Source organism: Thunnus thynnus, chromosome 12 (assembly GCF_963924715.1).
Source record: "Thunnus thynnus chromosome 12, fThuThy2.1, whole genome shotgun sequence".
Classification (NCBI taxonomy): domain Eukaryota; kingdom Metazoa; phylum Chordata; class Actinopteri; order Scombriformes; family Scombridae; genus Thunnus; species Thunnus thynnus.
The window spans coordinates 5,696,357-5,716,570 of record NC_089528.1 but is presented as its reverse complement, the minus strand read 5'-3'; the positions used below and the strand labels follow the sequence as shown (position 1 = coordinate 5,716,570).

The window sequence follows — 20,214 nt, the reverse complement described above, 5'->3', positions numbered from 1 at the left end:
GTTATTGCAAGAAAATGGGATTATTATTGAGGCAGTAGCTCATAATCCCCCACCATTGGTACTGTTATTGCTGTTAGTGTATCCAGAAATTAAGACATATGGTCAAGGTATGGTTACAGTTAGACAATTACAACACTCTGTTAGAGTTAGGGAAAGATCATGGTTTAGTTTATAAAAAAAAGTACTTTATTAAGGTTAGAAAAATATCTTGGTTTGGGTTTCTTTAGGTTTCCTTCGTTGTCATAGTTGCAGTAATAAAAACCTGGTTAAGGTCAGGGAACTAAAAGTAAACAATGTTGACAGATGGTTGGAAAGACTCAACAAACAGCTATCTCCTGTTTTAAAGTCTGAGGTTTTTTTGGTCCGTCCCCCAACCTCCTACTCGTGTGGTGGAGTTTGTTGCTCTATAATACATCACCTGATTTTCTCCTTTGCTCCCAACAGACAAGAGTAATACTTACTGCTTCCTCTAGAGAGCTTTGTCACTTGAATGTAAAGATATGAAAGAACTGATTTTCTCGGGAGGACATTGAAATTGAACATTGTGAGCTTTGACTGTTGAAGCAAAATTTAATACAACTCCAATAATTTAAAGACATGTTATATCTGCATGTTATCGATGGCTGCTGTCAATCACAGGGTAAAAATTGAAGTGAAATATGTGACGGCTGACTGGACTTGTCCATTTCCATTTTTGTTTTGAGAACTTAGTCTAAGTGGTTTTAACCAGCTGTGACTTGGACAGCTTTTAATTAGTCACACACACAGTAGCCCCAGATGTATGTATATCTCTACACATCTCTCACTCTCTCAAGTTATTAGCAATAAGCTGGTGAATTTTGCTCTGCAACAAGCATACAGACACTTTCCTTTTTCTAGTTTATGGTTTGATGCAGCACGTGCTGAGGGATTCATTTGATGAATAACCACATAGACACTAGTCAATTTCTCTTACTTTTTTGAAAAAGTTCAGCATAGTAAGATGTCAAATGGCTACAATATTTTCAAAAATCACTGTGTCTAAAAAATGAATCAACATCTGTGAGATACGAATTAATCAAATGAAATTCTGCCCTTTCCATAATGATATTCATGCTCTTCAGACAGAGTCTCATCCTCCAGCTGAGCTTCAGTTCATGTTTTCCGCTTTTATTTCACGGTCATCCTTTCAAATCTCCTCCAGTTTACAGACTCATGTAAATACAGTACTGTGATGAGGAAAATATAATGTTATATCCATTCACTCTTATCCAAACTGTCAGCCATGGTTGGAGATGAACCTTGTTCTTAAACCCACTTTCTATCACAAGAGTCACAGTATCATGTAATGAAACAGTGTGATCTTCTTAGGTGCTCTTTATGGCATTTAGAGTAAAATGTCATTTCTGTTTCTGTTTCCACAATGCAATTAATCACATATAATTATATGCATCATTTTGTATCTTGAGCTACTGCAAGCACGTACTGTATACCAGCATCATCTTAATGTTTTTGCTCTTGTTAACTGGATTATAGTAATCAGCATAAACAGCACATAAATAATTAATCATATGACAAATATCACGACAATCAACGGGTTTTATTGATCAGTTTAGCTGATGATTGTTTGTGTACACAAAGATGAAAGGGTCCAGAAACTATAAACTATGAGCATACTTTCAATTACATAAATACCTTCATATACTAGATACATGAGGTTATTTATTATTTGATAAATTAGATTTTTTGTCATAATATATTTCATTCTGATGGTTTATCTGCATCTATACTACCTTTGGTTAATGTTAAGCCAATTTAGCATAAATTACAAGCATAATTACCTCCTCCTGTGATGCAACGTTGCAAATAAAAATTTTGACCTGACATTGGCGATCCTTCCAATACTCGAGACATTTCACTCAAAACCACAAATGTTAACTTCATTGTGGCAATAGCCATGGGATCACTGAAGTCATTAGGATTCATCATCTGGGAACCATGAATATCTTTTTAAAATGCTGTGCTAGTCCATCCAATAGCTGTTGAGATATTTCATTGGATAAGAGACTGATCATTATTTATCCTCCCCGGAGCTACAGATATTTTTCCTTGAACCTCCCTGATTGACTGGGGGAAAATGCATGACCTTCCCTGCACCATAAATAACCATATTTTATTATATTCACAATAAATGTAAGTAGTATTGGAGAAAATAAAAAGCAAAGGCTGACCTTTTCCAGCTATTATGTTTAATAGCAAACTATGACTCTTAAACCTTGGCAAACTACCAGGGCTGCCAGCCCAACTTTAACTTAGCTCCCTGGAGGGTCAACATAAAAAGAAAAAACACAGTCACACCCCAGCCACACCCCTCCCTCTGATAAATAACGAACAGTCCCTTATCAATATCCCTTGACTTGTTTGTGTTTGTATGGGCCATGCTGTCGTGGTAACGTAAATGCTGCTCTTGCCACTGACATTTGGCGGCAGATATGGCTGAAAGCAGTATTTTCTTCCCAGCAACTGTGGAGGCACAAATTCTGATAGGCTAGCAAAAGGGGCTTCTTTCATTTAACCCTTTACATCCAACACAAACTGAATAGGCAGGTTTGACTGGTTTATTTCCTCAGAACTGTTTTGTGAGTTCCGTCACCATACAGTGGTAAAACACATATTTCAAAAAGAAAAACGTATTTAACATACATACAAAACGCAACCATTTAAAGTTGTATGTCCCTCCCCCTAAGCCAAAATAACATAACATATGTCACTCCCCAGTGCTTAAAAAAATATTTGACTTATGTACACTGTAATGTTAAAAAAAAAATACAAGAAAACTCCAATGCAATATTAAATGGCTGTATAAAATTTCATCACATACTCAGCACAGTATGCTTTTCTGCAAACCATCAACAAAAATTATTATATGAATAACCACACTGCACACTGCACCCCTGAACAGTCTATTATGAGAAACCTTACACATTACATTTGATGATTGCCTTCGGCACTGAAAAGCACATTAAATCTTGTTCTTCCAATACATTTTGTTTTATTCTATTTTTTATGTATTCTTGTTGTAGGACTACTCCATATTTCAGATGTCCAAGGGCTTAAAATTATATGACAGGGAAAAAATCTGAGTGCCTACAATGCTAATTTGAAAAAAGATGGTGGGTATATTCATTTGAGCAAGACTAATTTTACCTGACATCATTTTCACAGGGCAAATAACCACTGGCAAATTAGGGCAGGATCTGACACACTTGTGCACACTAAGTTGTTGACAAATCATGTTCCAGCATACACTAAAAGACAATTCTCACCACTAATTATATTAGCCTACCTCTTTTCCTTAAACTAATCCTATTCACACAGACTTTATGCAACAACATAATACTATCAAAACAGCTGTAGTCACGCTAACTCTCTAGATGATTCATAATGCTTCTGGCCACTTGGCAAACTTGGTTCAGCAAAGTGTATAGGTTTGTCCTCCCCCAAGGTTATGTGTAGATACTTTTGCAATGGTGTAGGAAGACAACCGCTTGTTCTTTAATTCTGTTAACTAATCTTTGATTCTTAAGGAAATAACAGACAGACTCCCTGGATTCCTAAGTTTGTAAGAGCAGTCACTTGGCCTGCAGAACTGACCTTTGTAACCTTAAGTGGGGGTTTGATCAGTGATGCTCAGCAGACTCAGAAAGACCTCCTAAGAAACCATTTCGACAAGTTGAATTATGACATGAACTAAAAGCATGAACTGACCCTGAAGGCCACTTGGACTCGGAGAAAAACAACTCCCACCTTAGATGGAGCACAGACTCTTATCAACAACACCATAAACTAACTCACATCCCTGAGGACTTTGTGAAGCCCCCTGCAAATCTGAGGAAAACCTGAAATTCATGTAAATTAAATGTCTAATCATTATTCAACTTATATCATGCTATTTGTCATGTAAATACAAGCAGAATGATATAACTTTCATAAGTGTGACTATCTACCAAAGAGATATAAGACTTAGATTTCATTAACCTTTTATACTACAAGCCAAGTAGTTAAGTTACAACAAACCAACCAAAAGCCTGAATCTGCAACTTAAACTCTAGAAGAAGAAGAAGAAGAAGAAGAAGAAGAAGAAAAAGAAGAAGAAGAAGAAGAAGAAGAAGAAGAAGAAGAAGAAGAAGAAGAAGAAGAAGAAGAAGAAGAAGAAGAAGAACGCTTGAAACTGAACCTCTACCTGCTCTCTGACAACAAGACTGCAACCCAGAGGTGAAGCCGGCCTAAAGACTCTCCCAGAGCAGCCTAAAATGGCTTGATTCTTTACCAGCATTCAACGCCTTTGCATCTACTGAGATGCACCAAAGCTGATACGATGCTGCACCAACAACGCTGGATCTACAGTCTATGTGCTGGACCTGCCAAGATGACACCTCCACCATGACGCATCACCTCAACAGTAAGGCATAACATGGCTTTGTGATCAAGCGTTGATGTCGAATAACGTTAAAATTAAAGAATTTATTTAAAGAAGGTGAATTAGCATTCCCCGGTGCAACATGTTAAGCCTCGAGTCACGCGCTTCGAGCCACTCTTGCTGAATAATTTTCTTTATTATTTTTATCATTCATAGACCTTATTCATTTATTCATTTTACTCTCTTTTTATTTATCATTTTCTGTATATTATCTATACATTATCATGTATCCTCAAGACGTTTAGCTATTAATAAATGTCTTCATTTATCCTAAAAGTGTTTGGTTGTTTCTTTGAGCCGCAGTAAACAGAGGTCACTGTTTGGGACAAGAGCTTACGATTGTGAGGCTGATTCATTGATTAAATTGAACAAGGGTTAGTGCTCCCTCCTGGCACTAACAAATCCCAACCAAAAAGGAGGTGGTGCCCCCAACAACGAGGTAATTCAATGATAAAGTATTAATACTCCTACAATGGGGATCAGCGCTCACTATCAACAGTTGAAGAATTTTTCCAAAAGAAAAAAAAAAAAAAAAAAAGACTAACTTTGGAAGATACCTACGTAATTTGACTAATTCAGACTGTTAAACTGTATTTTTGCACAGAATGAGGACTGTGGATTTTGTACCCCTTCATTTACATTGCAATCACAGCCAGTATGGACAGGACAAACAGTTATAATGAGCAATATGGGCAGATAAACTGTTTCCTTGACTCTGACTGAGGTGTTTGCTTGATGAGCATCAACAGTTTTTCTCTTCTTGTCAAAAATGTGTCCATTACACTTAATTTTGCTGTCCAAAAAATATGTTGCAAGCCAGAGGCTTGATAACTTTGCTGGCACAACTGTGCTGTTGTTTGTTTACTGTTCTGAAATGAAAGAGATTCGTTCAACTTTGGTTCTACTCTGCATTTTTTACATGGTCATACATGATCCCCTTGTTGTGCCTCTACGTGTCCCCCCCAAGGGGCTCCAACCAGCCTGTCAGTTTGAGAACCACTGCATTAAACCAAGAGTAATGCTGTGTCCCAGTTCCATATGACATATCCCTTTCCTTTCCACATTCCTTTGTGGATTGCCTTGTGGGAGAATATTGTCCATCATAAGCGCACTCAAAGATCAATCATTCTTCAGTATGCATACTGACTGTTTTGACTATACCTTATTCCACTGTGATCATGATACATATGCTAAACATATTTTGGATTAGTATGTAGTATGGAATTGGTACACAGCGTAACAGTGTAGCAGCCAGAAGCATACACTGGGAGCACAAGTGGAATGTTGACTTGTCATGCTAGGCAGTCACCAAATTGAAAAGAGGAATCATCCTACAGGGCTTATAATCATCTGTCCACTTGCAATGATGATGTACAGTAAGGACAGACTAAGCAGCATGTCCATTTTTAAGCCTCTGCTGCTAGCAGAGTGAAAGGTCCTGGATACAGGCCCGGTTCTACAAGGGTAATAACTAGGGTAAGCAGAGTGAGGTATGTAACATTTATGGCTCTGTGTATAAATGGTCACAGAAATTGAACACTGTAAAGATGTTACAATGCAGTGTTTTTCAACATTGCTTTGTCAGAATATCTGTGCCAGAAAAGTTGCATGTGGTAACTGAATAACCACACTGTTAAAATGTATGTAATTGCGTATAACTTATTGTACTTATATTAACAAAAGATTTGATGAGCAGCAATTTTAGAATTAAAAAAAAGAAAAGAAAAGAACTTCAATTTGGGACAATGGTTGTTAAGTCTGGGACAGTTGAAATGATATTACATGTTTATCTGCAATTTTCTGTAGTGGTCTCAGTAATATTTGTTGTTAAAGTGTACTGAAGTAGCATATCACATGACATGGTTAAGCAATGTTTGAGTAAAAAAAAGGATATAAATGCAGTTGCAACAACAATACTTTCCATTCATATCTCAGGATGTTTGATTTGAAAGAGAATTTTTTAAATTTTAATTATAACTATTGCTGCTGCTACTACTACTAACTAGCTGCTAGTCACTTTGCAGGCTGGTGAAATGGATCTGTTGCGTCTTTTTGTATCCACAGGTTGGTGCTCCTGTCAGTGTCGGAGCCTCCATGTAAGACACTTCGGTCGGTAAATGTGTGTTTTTAAAACTCAATTTGGGACTGGCTCATTCTCAGTCCTGCTGAACATGCACTCAGGACTCCGCTGTAAATGCCCCCTGAGCAATGGCCAATGGGGAAACTCCAACACTGGGCTGGCTGCACCAATGGTGTAACTGTATCAGTCAGTGGGTCAGTCAGTCAGTCAGTGACGGACAGACATTCAGGGTTGTAGGGCTGGTTCATGGCCAGATGCACCCAAAGTCATTTTGTTCTGAAAACGTGGGCCTGGCTGGATAATTCTGTAGTGTCACTGCTGTCAGCTGAGTCCACTTTAAAACTGCAGAATTGTTTTGACTCAGTTACGACTCCCTCTCTGCAGCCCAGATAAAAACAAAGCCATTGCACACAAAGCAGATTTTCCTTCGAGGACATGTGAACCATTTAACAATTAAAGAGCTTTCATGGCTTTAAATTGCCAAGTAATTCTTTTATTCAATTCTTTTTTAAACTCTGGTTTTTCACTTTTTCGTGATTGATTTTGTGTTAGATCTTAGAGTTTATTACAGTACCCTATGAATCATGACCGCTAAGGCCTCTGTATCAACCTCACTGGGCTGCTTAAGACTTGCTGCAACAATAGTAAATAAAAGAAAAATGCTGATTGGGTGAGAATACAAAACAGTGAGACATTCAGAGTCAACAAATACATTCTGGGGGATGACAGATGAAAAGGATGGTCGTGCGGAATATTTATCAAAAAGCCAATATCTATTTTTGTGTTGTGAAGCTTCATCAGTAACAATAAAACATGAGTAGACAGAAACTCCTGGTAATACTTCAGAGCAGCAATGAAAATAAACTTGCTCCTCTACAGTTTGGTGCATTGGTCAGCAAAATCCTACCTTTCTTCACAGCCTTATGGAACATTTTATTTCTTCAGTTGGAGCTTCTATTGTCATGTATCTGAAACGTCACCACTGGAAAGTAACACTGGGGGAAAGCGGTACCAATTAATGTCATCACTCACCGTACGTCCACGGCGTCCTCCATGACTGTCATATCGGTCTTGCACTTGGCTGAAGGGTTAATGGCGAGCTCGGCAGGGGGAATGACAAAGCTTTTACTCAGTGGCAGCCACATTCCTTCTCCTAAGGTGTATGTGAATCTGCAGAGGACAAGAAGGGTATATATGACAAGTAAGGGTTTTGGCTTTGCAAGTGTCGCAGACAAACGTTAACGTCCTGAGGTTAATGTCCTGAGTTTTGAATGGGCAGCAGCGGCATGCCTCCACTGCAGCTACTGCCCACCTCTGATCCTACTAATGACCTGTGCCATACACCACAGGCTGCCGCTATCCACCTACTAAAATTTAATCAAGCAGCTAAATAGAGTGTGTTGTAGCTTAAAAAAGGAAGTGGCTTGCAATATCACACAATTAATGGCCTATAGCTGGTTTTGTTAACTAATATCATAAACATTGTTTAATGCCCCAGACAGGATAATCAGACTTTGAAGCTGATGTTGTACCAAAACCATTTCTCTTCATTGATCTGTTTGTTCACAACTGTTGATGGGGTGTATAATTCAGGTAACTCAGGGTGTTTTCACACCTGTGCTTTTTAGTTAGGTTAAATGGGATCAACGGATTAGTGAATTTAACAGTTGCTAGCAACTAGCAGGAGAATAAATTGAGGTCCAACCTGGACTAGTGCAATGTAGTACATTGTATTTGGCCAGTGGACCTCCTTCTTCCTCATGTGTTTACGTTCTTGCTCCCACCCCAGACACATCTGACCAATGAGTGAACATTCTCACATGGCTTGTAGTGGTGCATTTGGTTCACTTGGATTTTTCTCTGTGTGAAAAGAACCAAGTTCACCAACTCATCAACTGATTCAGACCAGAGCAAATGAACTATAGGTGTGAAAACGCCCCCAGATACCAGTAAAATTAGTCTTGTATTGTTTCCCTGTAGTTTCTGTGGTCACAGCGACAAGTTGAAAAAAATTACCACCAATTCGGACAGCAGTGGCAATTAGCCATGCACATCCATGAGAGTGGCAACTGCTCTCCCTCTCCTTGCCACTAACCTTGGTACTAACCACCTGGCTGCCATCATGTTTACATTGGACAGAATGGAGAATGAACTTCCATATATCGAAAAAAGAGTAAACTGAATTTTGAGTACATAGTTGTTGACCAAATATCTGTATAATTTTGCTGATGAATATAGATGTGCTTAGTTTTAATCAGTAAGTATGCAGGTACATAAGACTGGAAGCAATTTGGTTAAGTTTGACTTCTAAAAAACTTCTAATGGTTTTCTTTGCCTATGAAAATGTTCATAGTTTTCATTGACTAAAATAAGAATGGAGTTTACTAAATGTGACTAAAATATGCTCAGATTTTTGATCTTGGGACTAAAACCAAGGCTACATCTAAAAATAGCTGACAAAATGAACACTAAGCTGATCAGGATCAGAATCAGGATTCCCAGCCTTCATAGCACCCCTTCAGAATCCCTAGTATGAAGCTCTAAAAACCCTGGATCCTACACTTCCCACAATGAAACTTCACAGCATTTTTCATCATACCCTCCCTTCCTGGTAAACACCCACATCTTTCAAACTCCATGTCCCAAGTTAGTTGTGCAGTTTTACCACTCTCTAAGCCAAGAGAGACAACCCTCATGACATCATCTGGGTTATTTTCTTAGACTGTAAGAAAGCCAGAAGAGCCACAAATGACATTCTGATAAAACTCTTCTAAATGTGTAAAATTTATGTTTAAGTTAACACTCCATCAAGGTCTTGTCCTCCTGGTGTGCAAAAACAACCACCATGTCATGTCAAAACAGCAAACTTTTCAAAGATGTATGTTTTCCTTGCATCAGTAATTCAGAATAATGGCATCAAGTGGGTTGGATGTTATTTATTTTACCTTTCAGCAAAGTTATCCCTTTTGCATAAGTCTGTCTTGAGCAGTGGGACACTGTGTACTAATGGATGCCATGCATACCAAATGAGAAACCCTGACAAAAAACGGGCCAATAGCAGTTTCCCCTGAGACAAAACAGGGCTATAAATCTGTAAATAACAGATGTCTGGAACAAGTGCTTTAAAACAATTCTTTATTTGTGAGTCAATGAATATCATCAATCTTTAAACACTCTGCAGATGAAATGTAATACTTGATACAACTTTAAGTTAAACAGTGCACGCTGATTAACATCAAATGCATTATTAGCAGCAATGAATTATGCATGCATACTTGTAGCACAAAAGAGGGGAACTTGTTGATTAAATGGTTAACAACCATTTTTATGCAGACTAAACATATTTTCTCATTCACAGTTGTTCAATTTGCATTTAATAAAATGCTAACTAAGCATAAGGAACGGGCACTAGATTACGAGGACTGCATGCATTACCAGTCACTTTAAGAACAGAATAATTAAACCATTGTAAAAATGGAACACTTAATTACATCCACCCAATTACTCCTCTTGTTTCAAAGTCAAGTTTTCTGTGGATCAAAGTGCCACTGTTCTTCCATTTACTGTAAAAAAACTGGCTTCTAGCAAATTATTATAAGGTGGTGAGTCTATTTAAATGGTAATATTTCCACATTATTTTTCAGGAAGTTGCTGCTACCTCTCTCATAAGTCATTTCACCATCTCTAATGGGACTGTGTACAGCAGGAATACTGAATTTCCCTGTGATGCACAATGACGTATATGGGTGATCACAGGACAAATTAGTAGACACTTAACAAGCACTGCTTTATAATGGACAACTAGGGACCAATATGCAGCTATATGACTTATTTGGTTTACCCTAAGAGAAACTGGAGGTGAAAAACACTAAGAGTTCCCGGGAGAAAACAGTTGTTGAGTGGAAAACATGTTTGCAGTCCTTGGAGGATCTCGGTGGCGGTTAACATTGTGTGAATGGCAAACAGTGTTTGAATGCTGACTATCAGTGTTTATCTCCTCCGACACAGGAGAATTTTACATGCATCCTCGAGTTTGTTTTTGTTTCTTTTTTATTCTCCATACCACTGCGATTTTAATTGCCTCATTTGCCTCTGTGTTTAATAGTAATATCTGCTTAAGCAAACAAGATGATGGCTGCATAGTTTTCCTAACACTTGCTGATATTCACAGTCTTTTTCAGACATCTGGAGTCAACAGGATTGTTTGGTGGAGCTCAAAGCTGGAGACTGAAACATTAAATTGGGATGGATGGCTGGGTGGGAGCAGTTTGAGGACAAAGAGATTTTAAACTGCACGGCTGGACAGAATGAAAAGGAAAGGCTTCTTACAGAAAGCACGCTAGTAGTGAGAGCAATGTATCAAAGCACTTCCTAGAGATATTAGAGTGGTGCCAGCCTCCTCTGTCTGTTACCACCTTAAAGACAATGCTAACAGCCACAAGAGTGAAACACATGAACTGTATAGGTTTCCCTGTTATTGTGAGCAGTGGAACAAACAATCGTTTGTTGTCTTTGCTGCTATACTGTCATGGCAGTGTAAGGAACTTTAATGAAGGCAGTAACACATCCTCTATTAGATTTTCCTTTTCTCAAGTTAGGGTATGAAACAAGAACATTGTTAGGTATGTTTGTCACAGACAAGTGCTCTACTGTACTGTATGTCTTTTATGTTTGTATGTGAAACGTCACCTGGTGAACATAGAGACGAGGCATTCTGTCAAGAATATGTTCTATTCAATACATATTTACTGTTATGAAACACTGGGTGAAAGGTTACTGAAGATGGTAAACATTAAAATGTATTCTGAGATGTATTTTTACTTTCATATTAATTACTAATTTTACTTTAATTAGCCACTTGGGAGCAGGGGACTAGCTGTGGAACAACACTGACATTATCTATTAATTAACTCCTTAAAAAGTTGTGGTGAATGTGTTAACAAATAGTTGTTTTAGCTAACCGTTGCTATCACTTTAGTTGAAGTTGTGTTTCTGACCACCTGACAACCCCGACATTCACTCTCTTTTTAGCTCCGTTTTGTTCGCCACCCACTCCTGAGAACAATACTGTATCTGGCTCTTTAGCTGCTTAATTCACCTGGCATTTTTCCATTGTGTTTGGGGCAGTCGTGCCGACCCATGCTGGGAACACTAGAACTGGCACACTGCGAGTGTTTTTCCACAGCACAGCATGGTAGGTAAAAGAAGTTGTTTACCTGCTGAAGGTGTACTGTTTACAGAAAATGCAGTAAGAGCTTGTTGTTTGCAACTTTTCATCAAAAATCTCAATGTGGCTGTTTCTGCTTGGACTAGTCTAGTCAATTTTTATTTCAAACATATAAAAATAAAAAGACAGATAAAAACAAAAATAAAATGAAATAAACAAATAAATGTAAACAAACTTAATAAAGAAATTCTAATAAACAACATAAATTAAATATTACATTTTGGAAAAGCAGTAGGAAGAAGTATACACTCATTTATTCCTATCACTTTCTCAACTACTCATCCATAAACCGGTATTGGCGACTGTTGTTATATTCTCTGCACAAAACAGTAGGTCAGCCAGTTTTTTCCTTTTATTCTTGGTACCACAGTTGCCGGGGTCAACAAATGAAACGAAATATACTTCAGAGTCTTGGTTATTTTGTCATGGTTGAGGAGAGGGGCCACAGAATTCGGCAAAACTGACCTTTCAGTTCCAAGGAGACACAAACCATCTACTTGCAGGGTTTTGCACAGAATACATGAATTGAATACTGGTTTTAATATATTATGCCAACAAGAATTTGTGTTATTGTGTGTATAGCACAAAAAATACAATATTAGAGTTTGGATATAAACAACTGCAAATATTTGTTATGATACTGCTGAGGACGATGATACTAAATCACTAAAATAAGAAAGGCAGGTTATTTAGTCTACATATTTTTATCTGCTTTGCACGCCTGCTCCTATCAGTCTCTCACATGTAGAGTATACAGCAGCTCTTAGACTACCTTCAGATTTGATTCTCGGCATCTGAGAACACACCGCGAACCTGAGCTGGGAGAAAATGAAGTGGATCTGCTTTTCCGAGTTGAAAATTGAATCTCTCACTCCATTACATAGCACCTTTAAAACTGACAGTCGCAGTTACATAAGGCATGCTGCACCCAGAGCTGTTCAGCCCCTTTAATCATAAGGGAGAGCCAATTAAAGCTAATGTACCAGAATTATGATAAGTTATTTGACTATACAATATTTTGTGCAGCATGCATTGTGCAGCGCCATGGAAAATGTGGTCGGATAGAACAAAGTTTTGTCAAGTTTGTCTTACCTGAAAATGCGATCAGAAGGTTGTTCTCCCATCACAAGATCAAAACCGCGCTGGAAGATGGTGTAAGGCCAGGGACTATCATGATAAAAGAATAGATCAGAGAGAGAGACAAAAAAGAGGAGAGAGAATAAGACTGGGTTAAATCCAAAGCAAGAGAAGCATTAAATTTTTCAGTGTGCCCATCCTCCTAATCTAAACCCCCTAAAATCACAAGCCATGTTTCAGTGTCTAACTTCAAGTCATTCCCGCCTTTCAGAGCCCCACAAATCACACGCTGCATTACGATGTGTGCTGTGTGTAAACATTCTGATTGAAAAATGTGTTCTCTAGCAGCTGACACGCAATGTGACTTTGGCTCATATCTATTTACCAGGGGAGGGGATAAGAGAGGATGACAGGATGAGACAGAACGGGGGGAAAGAGACACAGAGAAGGAGGGAGAGATGGAGGGTGACGGAGAGAGCAGACAACGAAAAAAGAGAGACAAAGAGTGAGAGTGAAAGAGAGAGAGAGAGAGAGAGGGGACGAGACAGATGCCAAGAGGCAGAAGTGACAGAGGGAGAATGATGGAGATTAATGGGGAGTGGCAGCTCGGGGACTAAACAGTCTGCAAAGTGAGAGTGTAAGGAGGAGAACTGACAGGGGCCCGATGTCATTCTGAACAAACTCCTGCACTACTGTAAGCAAAAAGAACATCGAGGAAGAGAAGAGCAGCTTCCACGCCACAGGCTGTGGTCATTAAACATTTAAGTCACCCCAGGATGCCCACTCTGTCACACAGTGACGGGGACACAGGGAGCGCACCAGGGAAATGAGATACAGAGGTGCACAGTTGGGTGGGTTAAGCGGAAAATTCAGACGTCTCAAAAATGTAGACCAAAAAATAAATCATATTTTGAACATGCACTGAAAGCTGGCACAGGATATAGTCCTTTTCTGTCTGGTGCAACCCACTTAGACATGTTATAGACGAGAATCTGACATGATCTTTTTCATAACCTTCACTGAACACCACAACGTTTTAAAGTGGTAGTAAACCTCAGTGCCAGTGCCAAGGTTTGTCAGTTTTGCTGATACTGCATGATGACATATGTGTGTTTCACCTTCAACTAAGGTGATATCTAATTATATGATTACTTGCAACTTATCATCTGAATCATTGTATGGTATAAATAAACATGATAAACAATTTAAATGTCACAAAAGAAATCTATGGCGCCTGGGGTGTGCCGTTTTAATAATTATACTCTTTAACAGTTTAACTAGAATCAATTAACGAGCTAATGCATTTTACAAAAGCTGTTATAAATTCATTAATACAATTTGCATTTGAATGATATATTAATAACTTGATTTTAAAATGAAATCACGAATGTGTTTTAAATGTTACATTTTGTTATTCCAGTTACTTGTGCCTGCTTGTATGCTTTTGATCACTTTCATTTGAAGATGACTCTTTTGAATTTAAAAAGCAGTGTGTCATCTAAAAGATTTCAGTAAACAATATATTACTTCATACAGTATATTACTGTAAACTATTTATACAATATTACTGCATAAATAGTATGGCAAAATCTGTTATGCTTGAGAAATGTATGTCATCATATTGCCCAACCCTGGTGTACACACTGATCAGTCCTGATTAGCCCTAATAGGAGCAACTCAACTACAATGCATGTTCTTGCAGTCTGAATCTGGTCAAATCTGGCAGGAAAAGGCTGACCTATAGGTAATCCAATAACACATTTACACACACCAGAACACCACACCAGAATCACTGTTGCAGATATTTTTGGTATGTGAGGTTCCAGTGTGAACTGTCTTGTAGGTCAATACAGTTTTTTCTGATGTGAGCAGTACTTTCAGAGGCAAGAGCACCCCTACACATACACCCTGAGTGGTCACCCAGTGGTTGGCACTGTGGCAGTGGTGTTAGCCAAATGTCAAGGACATTTTAACAAGCAGATGTGACCCCAATTAAGGGTTTATATGACTTCCTGGGATGGAGTCTGAAACAGCATTTTTCAAAGCCAAAAGATATCAAGCCATCACTTGGAGTCATTATTGTGATATAAAAGAAGTGGCCTTGCACCCAAAGAGATGAGCAGACCAAGAAGCATGATAATGCAATACCAACTTTACTGACTCACCATTTGCCGATTTATTGATAGTGCAAAGATTCATACAACTGTCTCTTTAGGTCTATGTCATAGTGATGTCATGGTTTTCCTTTTTGATTCATCTATAACAATCTGTTGAGCACTATCTATAGTAGCAATATCTAATTAGCTGCTTATGATGTTGTGTAGTTTAACTTCTCCTGCAGTTTTGTCTGATTCAGAATATTAATTGCCATTGGCAGCATCACATTTCTTTTTGATTCATCTGTCCAAACAAATGAATTGCCTTGTTTGATGTGCAGGATGATTCCCTAGTTATACATTATTTTCCAGTATCTCTTCTTAGACTGATAATGAGCAATCATAAACTATGATGAGATGATTATCATAACTTACCCCTGATTGGGCCCCCACTCACTGCGAATGCAGAGGTGCTTGTGGACCGGGTCCTTCATGTAGCCGTCGAGGCAAAGGCATTCTCCTGCATACAGAAAGGCAGTGATTCAATCATGTGTTCATTATAGTCAAGCTTTCTTTAATTCATTGGAGAATTCCCTTTGCTCGCCTTCTTTTATTTTATTCCATGAGACCTATCCCAAGGATGATCCTCTTCAGGCAGTTGTAGAACTCTTAATCATCTCTTATTTTTAATGCTGTAGTCACAATTTTTTCAGCTATTTGAGCCATATTTTTGCCCACATTTCTCAGCGGAAGCTCAAAAAGTTTTCCAGCAGGAGCGCTTTTAATCGGCTCTTTTAGTACAGTACAATGCAGCTGCTCTAAAAATAGCAACTAATGGCCGATGGCAACTAATGAAAGCAATGGTACTCCCCACTGTGCATCATGCCAGTGGATGGTTTTCTGACAGGCTTGATAAGGACACAACGTGCTTAACACTGGCTCACCGTTATACTGTTATCACATGGAAATAAACCTTACAGTATGACTGCCTCTTCAGTTGAAAATTGACAGCGTTATTCTGCATGGTAAGAACTGTGACCCTAAAGTACAATCAATCTCAAAATAAGTAAGATGGTTCATTTGCAAAATAGTGTATTGATTTTTTTATTTTGCATCCAAACCAAGGAGCTCTTCCAATACTCACACATATCCTAAACTTAATACCAAACAACTACCATATTTCAATTACAACTACAGCTAACACGCCACAGGACTCATATGCTTCCATGCACTCACAATGCTTCTAACATATTTTGAGAGAAAATACACAGGCAGACAAAGTCCTTATTATTCCACTTTACACATGAATTTTAAAGTTCTGACCAAAGGCATTTAATTTCAGAACAATCTATACAATAGGTAAATTTGCTTGCAGAGGCAAATTATATCTACGCTGAGTTTTTAAGAATAGTTCAACTTTGGTCAACTTATTTGTGAATTTGTGCCACTGACCAACAGTGAACTGTCTTGACAGTGCTGATATTTTAGAGAATGGAAATCATAAAGGTCAGGAGTATAAACTGCTCCACAAAAGAAGCATAGTTGCCGCTCAGTGTTGAGAGGTTGATTGTCTTTTTAATAAATTGTTAACTTTTACCAACTTAGCAAACAAGCTAGCTCATTTATTAACTGGCAGCAGTAAGCTAGCTAACATAATGGGCTATTGTGGCTGGCTAGTGCTAGTTGATAGCTAGCTAGCATATGTTACCTGCTAGTTGCCAGCTAGCCTTGCAATAAAGACTTCATCAAGCTCGCCTTACTTACTACTGTAATAAAAAAAAGATGATTCTCTTAAATAATCACCTTGTTTTACAATCAGATAGATCATTAACTCAATTAAACTAAACTGAAGAGTAAAACATAACTGGATAAGAATGTCCTCATAAAGGTAAAGAACATATTTATGAACTTTGACAAACACTCTCCAAATATGTTAGAGGCCAACAAACTCCAGTTTCCAAAGCAAGTACGGTCAATGCTGCTGTTCAGTTGCACTTTACAACCCAAAGCAACATTAGGAGGTGTTGAAAATGTGTCAGCCTTGCAGGTATCCGGAGTTGTTCATGAATGTACAGAGAAAATACAGAAACAGGGGCAGAAAGGAGAGAGTTGGAAGAAAATAAGAGAAACTGGATTATCTGGCAAGTTTAGAAATCAGTCTTTCTGAGCTGTCACACACAGAGCTGCTGCTTGTTTTGTTGTTGCTTGTGGCCAAAAGGCATAAACTGAAAAAACACTGCAGCAAGCCCAGAATTCTCTTCACTGTTGTATCTAAATGCAGCTGCCTCTTTATGTTGAACACTGATGATTTGACTTTGAAAAGGACTTTAATTCTCCCTTCTAACAGGTAAAATAACTGATATTTGCAGTGAATATATTGAAATCTATTGTTCAGCTCCATGATGCTATCATGTTTTTACATCACAAAGTATTGTTTTCCATTTAATTTGCCTAGTCTTCATGGTTCCTGAAATGCAATGGAAGTCATCCAAAAAAGTAAATACTGAAGTTAACTCTGAATCATTACTCCATGTCTAGATTGAATAGGCTCAGTCTATATTAATGTTTTACAGTTATCTAGCGGGTCCCATTGACTGAATAACATCCCTTACCTAAATGGGAAGTGATTAGATCAGTGATTAGTCTAATGAATAGACACATTATTTACCAAAGCAACACTTTTGGAATGCTTTATCCCAAAATCTACTAATCACGCAGGCCTGAGGCAACATTTTGTTGTCTAAAAATATATAGGAAGGCCCTCTGTAATGCCAGAGCTGCCTATTACTCATCATTAATAGAGGAGAATAAAAACAGCCCTAGGTTCCTTTTCAGCACTTTGGCCAGGCTGACAAAGAATCATAACTCTATTGATCCATGTATTCCTATAGCTCTCAGTAGTAACGACTTTATGAGCTTCTTTAATGATAAAATTCTAACTATTAGAGACAAAATTCACCACCTCCTGCCCTCAACAGGCATCGATTTATCCCAAAACACAGGAACCTTAGAAACAGCTGTAAAACCTGACATATATTTAGACTGTTTTTCTCCAGTTGACTTTCCTGAACTAACTTCAATGATTTGTTCAGCTAAACCATCAACCTGTCTCTTAGACCCCATACCAACTAGGCTGCTTAAGGAAGTCTTACTCTTAGTTAGCACTTCTTTACTAGATATTATCAAACTGTCTTTAGTAACAGGCTATGTACCACAGTCCTTTAAAGTAGCTGTAATTAAACCTCTTCTTAAGAAGCCTTCTCTTGATTCAGGCATTTTAGCCAACTGTAGACCTATATCTAATCTTTCCTTGAGAAAGCAGTCTCCAATTAGTTATGTGACTTTCTACATAACAATAGTTTATTTGAGGATTTTCAGTCAGGATTTAGAGTGCATCATAGCACAGAGACGGCACTGGTGAAAGTCACAAACGACCTCCTAACTGCATTAGACAAAGGATTTCTCTCCATACTGGTCTTGTTAGATCTTAGTGCTGCATTCAACACAATTGACCATCACATCCTATTACAGAGACTGGAACATTTAATTTGTATTAAAGGAACTGCATTAAGCTGGTTTAAATCCTATTTATCAGACAGATTTCAGTTTGTACACGTTAATGATGAATCCTCCATGAAGGCAAAAGTTAGACACGGAGTTCCACAAGATTCTGTGCTTGGACCAATATTATTCACCTTGTATATGCTTCCTTTAGGCAATATTATTAGGAAACACTCCATAAATTATCATTGTTATGCAGATGATACCCAATTATATTTATAAATGAAGCCTGATGAAACCAACTCCAAGCATGCCTTAAGGACATAAAGACCTGGATGACCTGTAATTTTCTACTACTAAACTCAGATAAAACTGAAGTTATTGTGTTTGGCCCTAAACACCTTAGATACACATTATCTGACGATATAGGTACTCTAGATGGCATTACCATGGCCTCCAGCTCCACTGTAAGGAATCTGGGAGTTATCTTTGATCAGGATATGTCCTTAACCTCCCACATAAATCAAATTTCAAGGACTGCCTTTTTTCACTTACATAATATTGCAAAAATCAGGCACATCCTGCCCCAAAAAGATGCAGAAAAACTAGTCCACGCATTTGTTACTTCTAGGCTGGATTATTGTAATTCCTTATTATCAGGCTGCCCGAACAAGTCTCTACAGACTCTCCAGCTGGTCCAGAATGCAGCTGCACATGTGCTAACAAAAACTAGAAAGAGAGATCATATTTCTCCCATTTTAGCTTCACTACATTGGCTTCCTGTAAAATCTAGAACAGAATTTAAAATCCTTCTGCTAACTTACAAAGCCCTTAATGGTCAGGCACCATCATATCTTAAACAGCTCATAGTACTGTATTGCCCCACTAGAATGCTGCGCTCCCAGAATGCAGGCTCACTGGTTGTTCCTACAGTCTTCAAAAGTAAAATGGGAGGCAGAGCCTTCAGCTATCAGGCTCCTCTCTTGTGGAACCATCTTCCAGATTCGGTCCGGGGGGGAGACACCCTCTCTACGTTTAAGAGTAGGCTTAAAACACTCCTTTTTGATAAAGCTTATAGTTAGGGCCGGCCAAGCTCGCCTAGGATCAGCCCCTAGTCATACTGCTATAGGCCTAGACTGCCAGGGAACTTCCCATGATGCGCTGAGCTCCTCTCTCCTCCTCCTCTCCATCTGAATGCATTCATGTACCATCAATGCATGTTACTAACTTGGCTTCTTCCCCGAAGTTTTTTGTGCTTTCTCATCTCTCAAGAAACCCTGGGATGCAGGCAGAGAGCCTCTGCGGTCCTGTTGGTGTCCTTCCCCAGCTATTGCTGCTGTTATTGTCATTGTTATTGTTATGATTGTTGTTATTCTGCCCCCCCCCCCCCTCTTTCTTTCTCTGTCAACCCAACCAGTCAAAGCAGATGGCCGCCCACCAAGAGCTGGGTTCTGCTTGAGGTTTCTACCTGGTAAAGGGGAGTTTTTCCTCACCACTGTCGCCAAGTGCTTGCCCATGGGGGAATTGTTGGGTCTCTGTAAATTACAGAGTACGGACTAGACCTGCTCTATGTGAAAAGTGCCCTGAGATGACTTTTGTTGTGATTTGGCGCTATATAAATAAAAATTGATTGATTGATTGATTGATTGATTTTGGGGCAAGTGCTAATAGGATAACAACACTGCTCATCTGTTATGCCTACAGATCGAGGCATTGTGATCATGTTTCTAAACCCTCTATTCAGGATTCTACATGGGATTGCTTGATATGATTT

At 38.5% G+C, this 20,214-nt stretch overlaps 1 protein-coding gene across 4 annotated transcripts in view; it reads right to left on the bottom strand.

Moving 5' to 3' along the window:
• Positions 1 to 20,214, bottom strand: part of astn1 (astrotactin 1) — a 394,147-nt gene that overhangs the window by 239,898 nt on the left and 134,035 nt on the right. For all 4 annotated transcript variants that reach the window (XM_067604968.1, XM_067604965.1, XM_067604966.1 and 1 more), the window contains 3 exons: positions 15,375 to 15,459; positions 12,859 to 12,933; positions 7,572 to 7,709 (listed from right to left, as the gene is read on the bottom strand). In XM_067604968.1, coding sequence (XP_067461069.1) covers positions 7,572 to 7,709; positions 12,859 to 12,933; positions 15,375 to 15,459 — 298 coding nt within the window. The remainder of the gene's footprint in view (positions 1 to 7,571; positions 7,710 to 12,858; positions 12,934 to 15,374; positions 15,460 to 20,214) is intronic.